Source organism: Mesoplodon mirus, assembly GCF_964341445.2.
Source record: "Mesoplodon mirus genome assembly, chromosome: 7".
In the NCBI taxonomy this organism is placed as follows: Eukaryota; Metazoa; Chordata; class Mammalia; order Artiodactyla; family Ziphiidae; genus Mesoplodon; species Mesoplodon mirus.
The window spans coordinates 60,805,560-60,814,230 of record NC_138983.1 but is presented as its reverse complement, the minus strand read 5'-3'; the positions used below and the strand labels follow the sequence as shown (position 1 = coordinate 60,814,230).

Sequence of the window (8,671 nt, the reverse complement as noted above, 5' to 3'; positions counted from 1 at the left end):
CCCACGGTGTGCTGTTGGGGGGACTGACTGTGGCCAGGCGAACGCCACGTGTGCCGCCCCCCCCTTGTGGGGGCGGATCGCACGCGGGCGTGGGTCCGATCGTGTTGGGCCGAGGCCTGTGAGAAGGGGGCCTGTCGCGCTTCTCGGGCGTGCTCCCTCCTTCCGGAGCCTGGGGGCGGCAGAGGTTGTGCCCCCGGCTGTGGCCGCGAACGCTCCTGTGGGCCGTGGGCTTACCCATACCGCAGACCCCCCCGCCCACCCCCCGCCCAGTCGTGGACTTGGCGGCTCGTGGAGCGCCTCCGTGGGCCCAAAGGGCAGAGACGATGGGTGGGGGATGACGCACCGTCGGTGAGAAAGCCTTCTCTAGCGATCCGAGAGGGAGCCTTGGGGTACCGGACCCCCCAGACGCTGCCCCTCCCAAGCGTGCAGTAGCCACGGTGGCGACTGCCAGAGCACGTGTGAGCAGAGGCCCTCGCCTTCGCGGGAGGGCTTGCGCGGGTCCCGCGGTGGGGCCGAGCGCCGCTCTTTGCCTACCGCGGCACGCGGCTCCCCGATCTGAGTCGGGGAAAGGTCCCGCCAGACCGCCGTCCGGCGCGGGGCCGCGCTCGCGGGCGGGTGCGCGTGTGCGTGCGCGTGCGCGTGCGGTGACCCCGGTGGCGAGCCTAAGGGGCGGGGACGCCTGGATGTCCCGACTACCCAGTCCCGCAGCCACGAGAAGCCCGTCGCGCCTACCCTCACCGCGAGTCGCAGCCGGTGGCGGTGTGTGGGCACGGTGGGGGTCGCCTCGCTCGGGAGCGTTTCCCTGGGGCGCGAGCCCCGTGGGTCGGACTTAGATGAAGGCGGATCTGGCGAGGACGGTGGGGTTGAGTTTGGGTGGACGGGTCCGTCCGTGCCACGCGGGGGGACCGTCGCACTCGGGCCCTGACGGCGGGGCCGGGTCGTGGGAGGCCCCAGGGTGGCTGGGGTCGGCCGGCATCTCAGGCGTCGTGAGACCGCCCTCCTGTGTGTGGCGGTGGACCCCGCGTTTGTTTTCCTGGTGGCCCGGTGGTGTCTCGGCCCTTCCTCTCCCTGGGCAGCGCCCCGCGCCCCTGCCCCGCGGCCCTCGCCGTGTGTGCGTGCCGCCACCTCCCCGTCGTCGCCGGCCCTCACCCGCCCCCACCCCTCCGCGCCCCCTTACCCGTCTGGGACCGAAACGGCTTCGCTCACGTGAGGGTGTCGCCCCCCCCCGCGGCCGCCTCGGCCGGCGGCGTCCTCGGGTGGAGTGCTCACGGTTCCCGAGGCGGGGGAGTCGGGCCCGGCGGAGGTGTGTGTGGGGCCCGCGGGGCGGCCAGTGTGCCCGCGGGAGAGTGTTGTCGCGGGCCGGCCGCGGCCCGTGGGTGTTTGGCGGTGGTGCTCCCGAGCCCCGCGAGGGGCCCCCTGAGTGGGCGCGAGGAGGCCAGTCTGCGTCCTGGGTGCCGCGGGACCGCCCCTGCGCTGGAGGCCTCTGGTGGTGAGACCCCGTGTCGTGCCCTGGCGGCCGACTTGCATTCCGGGCCCTTAGGATGGCCCCGGGCCCCCTCGCGTCGGCGCAAAAAAAACCAAAAAACAAAAAGCTAATATATGATGACTATCTAATGCCAGACACTGTTCAATGCACTCTGCATAGAAGAATTTATTTATGCCTTATCTTCATAGTGACCCTATAAGGGAAATCCTATGAACCCTATTTCTCATATGAGGGAACCGCATCAAGGAGATATTAAGAAACTTGGTCAAGGTGACAGATCTAGTAAGTAGGGAAGTATTCAAGCAAGAATCTCCAAGATGATTCCTTAAAAGAAGAACAAAGAGGGGTGACTTCTCCTCTACCGAACTGTGATATTTGAGCTGCAATGCACCAATATATCTACGTACAGAATAGAGAGGCCAGACACAGACACATGGATATGTGGGAGTCTGCCTATGATGGAGGTAGGGTAGCAAACCAATGGGCAAGGATGGGCTATTCAATATGTGGTAGTGGCATTGGCACTATTGTGGGGGGTAGAATTGGAGCTTGACCGCATACCACTTACATAAATAAATTTGAGGTGCATTACAGACGGATACAACACAGAACTTTAAGAGAAAATAGTGAAGAATATCTTTATGAACTCAGGGTGGAACAATGCCTTAGAGAACCAAAAGCACCATGATGGGAATGTCTGATATATTTAAATGATTCCAAAGTAATGACTGTGATGGTTAATTCCACAGGTAGACTGGGCTAAGAGATGTCCAGATAGCTGGTAAAGCATTACTTCTGTGTGTTCTGCATGGCTGTTCCGGGAAGGGATTAGCACTTGCATCAGTAGACTGAGTAATGATTTCCTTCACCACTGCAGCTGGGATCACCCAAACCACTGAGAGCCCAAATGCAACAAAAGAGCAGAGTAAGGGTGAATTTACTCTCTGCTTGAGCAGACGCATCCGTCTTCTCTTGCTTTGGGACATCTGACATGGGCACTCCTGGTTCCCAGGCTTTCGAACCCAGACCCAAGCATATTCCCTGTTCTCCATCTTGCAGACGGCCCATCTGACAGATCGTGGGATTCCTCAGCCTCCATAACCAAATGAATGAGTTCCCCTACTAAGAGCTATACATATATCTCCTATCTGTTCTATTACTCTGAAGAACCCTGACTAATACAATGACGTAAAAAATTAAAAGAAATTACAGTCTAGGAGAAGTTTGTCACCATACATGAAATAGACAATGAATTAGTATTCTGAATATCACATAACTTCTATACAACAACAAAAAATAGTCAAACCAAAAAAAGTAGGCAGAGCTTTAGAATAGGTAACTCAGAAAAGAGGAAATCCAAATGGCCAATAAGTACAAGAAGATGTGCAGGATCCCTAGCAATCAGAGAAGCTATTCTCTGCCCATTTTGATTAGGTCTGACAATATAAAAAAGTGGGTCAAGATATGGAGAAACCAGAATCCTCCCACACTGCCTATAGAGGTGGAAATTGGAGGGCAAGCTGGCTTTTCCTAGTAAGTTAAAAGTCAACATAAATACAACCCAGTAATCCTCTATACAAAGCTGTTCTCTAAAGCATTGTTTGAATTAACAAAGATTTGGAAATGACCCTATTGTCCATCATCAGCAGATTGAATAAAATAAAATAAATTACAGAGATCTAGTTGACTTTGTTGAACTGACTAGGAACTATAGATAGGAAAATATTTAGATCTTGTGACTGTAATATTGACTTTTCTAAAAGGTGCCAGTGGGGGTGAGTTGTTAAACCAACAGGACATACTACTTTCGGTTTCGTAGCCTTTTGTCTACAAACTTGAGGAATATACACTCGACTCGTGATTGTTATTTTTCAGAAGTGGAGAGGGGCCTAGGAGAGATCGTGGCAGTGAGAACAAAGGTGGCTCTATCCTTGCCTCTATGTAATTGTCATTGTCAGTGTCCCTTGCTTTTCCAAGATTAAGTATAGCAAAAACTTACTGGACATGGAAGAACAGCTGGGTTTGGGCATCTTTTCCTGAGAAGAGTGGTACAGATTGTTAGTATCCAAACTGAGTGTGCCGGTTGACTTGAAATAAAATAGAATTTTCAGTAGAATTGCTTGATGAACCCCTTTCATTACCACCCCCAGCTCCTGATCCTTTCAAGAAGACTAATTTTTTTTTAACGGAAGTATACTTGATTTGCAATATTGTGTTAGTCGCCGGTGTACAGAAACGTGATTGTTATATACATATTTTTTCAGATTATTTTTCATAATAGGTTATTGCAAGATAATAAAGTTCCCTGTGCTATATTGCAAATCCTTGTGTTTCTTGTTTTGTTTTGGTTTTGTTTTGTTTTGCAAATCCTTGTGGCTTATCTGTTTTCTGTAGAGTAGTGTGTGTCTGTTAATACCATACCCCTAATTTATCCCTCCCCTGCTCCCTTTCCCCTTAGCTAACCACAAGTTTGCTTTCTATGTCTGTGTGTCTGTTTCTGTTTTGTATATAGAGTCACTTGTATTGTTTCTGAGATTACACATGTAAGTGATATATTTGTCTTTTTCTGTCTTACTTCACTTTGTATGATATTCTCTAGGTCCATCTATGCTGCTGCACGTGGCAATATTTCATTTTTTTTTGGCTGAGTAATATTCCATGGTACGTATGTACCACTTCTTCTTAAACCAATCATCTGTTGAGGGGCACTTGGTTTGTTTCCATGTCTTGACTATTGTAAATAAGGCTGCTATGAACACTGGTGTGCATGTATTTTTCCAAATTAGAGTTTTCGTCTTTTCCGGATATACGCCTAGGAATGGGATTGTTGGATCATATGGTGTCTCTATTTTTAGTTTTTTTAAGCAGCCTCCATACAGTTTTCCATAGTGGCTGAACCAATTTGCATTCCCACCGAAAGTATAAGAGGGTTCCCTTTCATCCACACCCTCTCCAGCATTTATTATTTGTAGACATTTTGATGATGGCCATTCTGACAGGTGTGAGGTGATACCCCTGTGTGGTTTTGATTTGCATTTCTCTAATAATTAACGATGTGGAGCATCTTTTCATGTGCCTGTTGGCCATTTGTATATCTTCTTTTGAGAAATGCCTACTTAGGTCAAGGAGACTAATTTAGGAACCAGTGTACTGGTAAAACTAAACTGTATTTTTAACATTGCTTCTCTATATTGGGCAAAGGAAATTTTGTTTCACGTATAAAAGTGAAGTGAAAACATAAGGAGTGTAGTGGAAGAAATATTTTCTGAAATTTCTTTTTGTTTCTTTTCCTTCAAAACCCCCAATTTTGGGCTTCCCTGGTAGCGCAGTGGTTGAGAGTCCGCCTGCCGATGCAGAGAACGAGGGTTCGTGCCCCGGTCCGGGAAGATCCCACATGCCGCGGAGCGGCTGGGTCCGTGAGCCATGGCCGCTGAGCCTGCGCATCCCGAGCCTGTGCTCCGCAACGGGAGAGGCCACAACAGTGAGAGGCCCACGTACCACCAAAAAAAAAACCAAACAAAACAAAAAAACCAATTTTGTTCTCCTAGGCTATTTGGAGCATGTATCTGCCGGGAAGAGATTGTGATATCCCTGAAATGTAACAAGTACAATTTCAGTTTCTAAAATTTAAAATAGCAATATGAGCCAGGCTACTGTCTTCATAGAGGCTTCTCAGAGTTCCCATATTTCTCTGCACTGCCGTATCCACAAGTGACCTAAATTAAAGGACCAAAAGCCCTCAAGATCTCAGTTACTTATCACATGAAAGTTTACTCCTTGCTCATATGAGATCTACTATGGTCCAGTTGCTCTCCAGGGCTGCTGCCTTCCCAGTAATTCCAGTCTGCTTCCATCATGTGGTTCCACCATCTCAATACAGGGCTTAATCATCTATTCAGCCAAGCATCTCACTGCCATCCTCCACTGAGGATCCTGAGTTCAGTCTCTCAGCTTCAGTTTTCCACAGAATATACTACCACAGAGTTGCCTAGCTGCATGTTGATAGGGCGGACACATGGGCTTTTGCTACTCCTCAATCAGAACTTCAAAGAAGCCTTACTTTTTCATCGCTCCTGCCTGTAGTTTTACATGGTGCTTCAAATTCCAGAATCTTATTGAAATTCTGTAGGGGAGAGCTGGAGGGAAGAGAGATGTGGTTTGATTCTCTGAAATGTTTCCTTCTGCATCCAAACTATCATTTTCAATTTCCAAAATTTATTCTGAGTTTGGCCACTTCTGTGCATTCTCAACACTATGGCCTAAGTCAGTAACCATGGATTCTCACCTGTATTACTTAGATGTTCTAACTACTTCTCCTGCCCCCAAGGGGTCCACAGAACAATTAAGGTGATTAGTTACATATGCAAATTATATCATGTCAAGTGCTCTCTTAAACTTCCAATGCCTTCTCATTTCAAGTTGAAAAAAACTCAAATATTTAACGTGAGCTACAAGATCCTGCCTCTCCCTTCTCTAGCTCCAGATACAAATGAGCTTCCTCTCTATCCACACAAAAACACCAAGCTCTATGTTAGGGCTGTTACACTTGTTGTTTCATCCAAGTGGAAATCAGCTCTGGACCTTCCTTCTTGTCATCTGGGACTCAGAAAGGTCTCCTGCTCTATGAAGTATTCCCTGACCACCAGAACCACACTGCCCATTCTGCCCTATCACCCCATCCCCTTTAATCTTTTCACAGAACATATGCCCACTTGAAATTGTCTTGTTCCTTTATTTGTGGATTTGTTTATTGGGATGTATCAATGACTTAACCATGTGAAATACACATACAGCATTGAGAAGGCAGTGGAGACTCGGAGAGGAGATTTTTCACATGCTGGCACTTTTTGCCCTATGTTTGCTCATCACTCCTAGCAACTTGGAGCTGCCAAGTGCCAGGTGATTTCCACCAAGTCATCCTTCAGAGAGGGCTGCAAACCAAATCCCCCAACCCAGCCGGCCAGCTGGAATCCAACCATCAACCCCAAACTCACTCTCCAACATCACACAAGGCAACAAGCTCAGAAAAATAAGTTTTGCTTGAAATGTTTTGATATAATTATGAAGAAAAGTGCAGGAAAAACGACCACCTCTAGTTTGGCGGAAGGAGGAAAGGAGAGAGACTGGAGGCTAATCAACGCCCAGGATTCTTTAGAAGTTCAGCAGCATCCAGAGCTGGCCCACAGGATGGGGTAGAAAGGCATCCCCTGGGCTTAGGGGACAGGGCCACAACCACACCCAGAAGCCTTGGCGGGATGCTGGAGCCCAGGGCTGAGCGGGTCAGCGTTGCGTGGCGAGGGTGCATCCACAGGAAGGGGCTGAGCCTCTGGGTCCTGAGCTATGTCTAAGGAAAGCCTCCTCTTAGCCCTGGGGGGAGCAGTTGGCTCCTGAGTCCCCTGTTCCCAAGGACGACGACGAGGGCCACGTCTTCCAGCTGGGTGGCGATCCGGGGCGGATGGACCTGGGGTCAGCGGCTGGGTCGGGCCGGGCTCCCCGGAGGTGCAGGTGGCCGCAGCCTCGAACTGGGCTGCCGAGCAAGAACCCCGGGCCGGCGAGGGGCGCCGGGACACAGCATGCACAGGGACTCGGTGGCGGGTCCCACCGTCCGCGGCTACAGGCCCACGCGGGCGCGGAGCACGGCGGGGCTGGTGGTGCCTGGGGCCCAGAGCGGCTCCCCAGGCCGCGCGGACCTCCCTCCAGGCGTTCAGGCCCTGGCTGCTGGGCTCCGTGGGCTGCGTGTGGTCCAGCACGGTCCGGTCCTGCCCGCGTTTCCACAGCTCGTAGCGCTCCAGTTGCAGGATGCGCACGAAGGGGTCCATGGAGAAGGCGACCCGGGCCTCCCCGCAGCTGCACTTCGAGGCCACTTTGCCGTAATCGATCCAGCGCGGGGTGGCGAAATTGATGGCTTCCGCGCAGTTGAAGCCATGGTTGAAGCCAGAGTGGTAGCCGTAGGGAAACGTCACTATGAACTCTCCAGACTCCTGAGTGACCCGACCGAAGGGGATGCCGTTGTCCTTGAGGACCGTGGGCGAGATGAGAGCCACCTTGTGCCGCAGGAAGGCCTCACAGCCCCGCGAGCTGCCCGGGAAAAGCTCCCTGGCCAGGCGTTCCAGGCGCCGGCCGTGCTCCGGGGGCACCGCGTACCAGGTCTTGGGCTCCCCGAAGTGCAGGTAGTTGATGCTGTAAAGATCCATGTCTTCTGTGTGCCAGGCGAAGGCGGTCTTCCACATGCCGAAGTACAGGTAGGGGGTGTTGACGCCTTCGATGACCACTCCACACTCCTGTTCCAGCAGGTCCTGAATGGTTCCCAGGTGGCCAAGGTTCCACTGCTTCCTGTTTTGATCGAATAAGGAGCCACTGACGTCCGCACCATATACTGGTGAACCATAGGGGCGTGTTTTCCAATATTTTCGCTCCAGATCCTCAAAATCAGTGTAGAATGGAGTCTGGTGTTTTTCACTGTTTGTTAAGCGGCGATACTCGCTCACGGTCATGGCTTTCTTCTTTTTGTGGTGCTGAGTAAACACACCTGCCTGCCCAGAAGTCACCTGCTGGAGGGGAGCGGCTATTAAGATGTCATCGATGTCATCATAGGTGTCTCTGGCTTTCCAGTCCTTGGGTGGAATTATCTTAGCCACGCCTGCTCGGTGTGCACCTTGGGATTCCATATAAGCAATGTAGTTCTCAAAATCATTAAACTCTTCTTTGGTTGGATGAAATACCATTATGCTACAACTTGGGTTCTTGGCCCAGTTGGACTTAGACTTCATAGCTTTCATTAATAAGCAAGAAACTCCCAAGGTTTTATTTATGTTCTGGATAGGTGAGGATGCTGGAAAACACTGCTTTTTCAAAAACGGGTTGGAGTATATCAGCAGGAACCCCCAGTAGACTTCAATGCAATGAGTTGATAATATTTCTTAGGCTTGCTGATTCTGCAGGGGACTCCACGCTGGGCAGAAGCCTTGCTCAGGACTGATGCTGGCTGAGCCTGCAAGTCTGTGATGTCCTTGGTTGACACTTGGCTCTGGCCTCTTGAGGTCTAGTGAATCACCCAGCCCTGGGTGGGTATCCCAAATGTAGTGTCTTCAGGGCAGTACTGAAAACAAAACCTAAAAAAAAAAAATACAATAGAGACAGGTTGAAAACTAATGTTTGCAAATAGTTACTAGGGAACTACAAATA

The 8,671-nt window shown here is 50.8% G+C and overlaps 1 protein-coding gene across 1 annotated transcript; it reads right to left on the bottom strand.

Annotated features, from left to right (window-relative positions):
* Positions 1-6,699: 6,699 nt before the first annotated feature.
* LOC309807801 (lysine-specific demethylase 4D-like) lies at positions 6,700-8,265 on the bottom strand (the record flags this gene model as incomplete). The annotated part of the gene is made up of 1 exon (XM_082627747.1): positions 6,700-8,265. One exon carries the CDS (start codon positions 8,263-8,265, stop codon positions 6,700-6,702), a length of 1,566 nt encoding a protein of 521 aa, XP_082483873.1.
* Between the last annotated feature and the right edge of the window lie 406 nt (positions 8,266-8,671).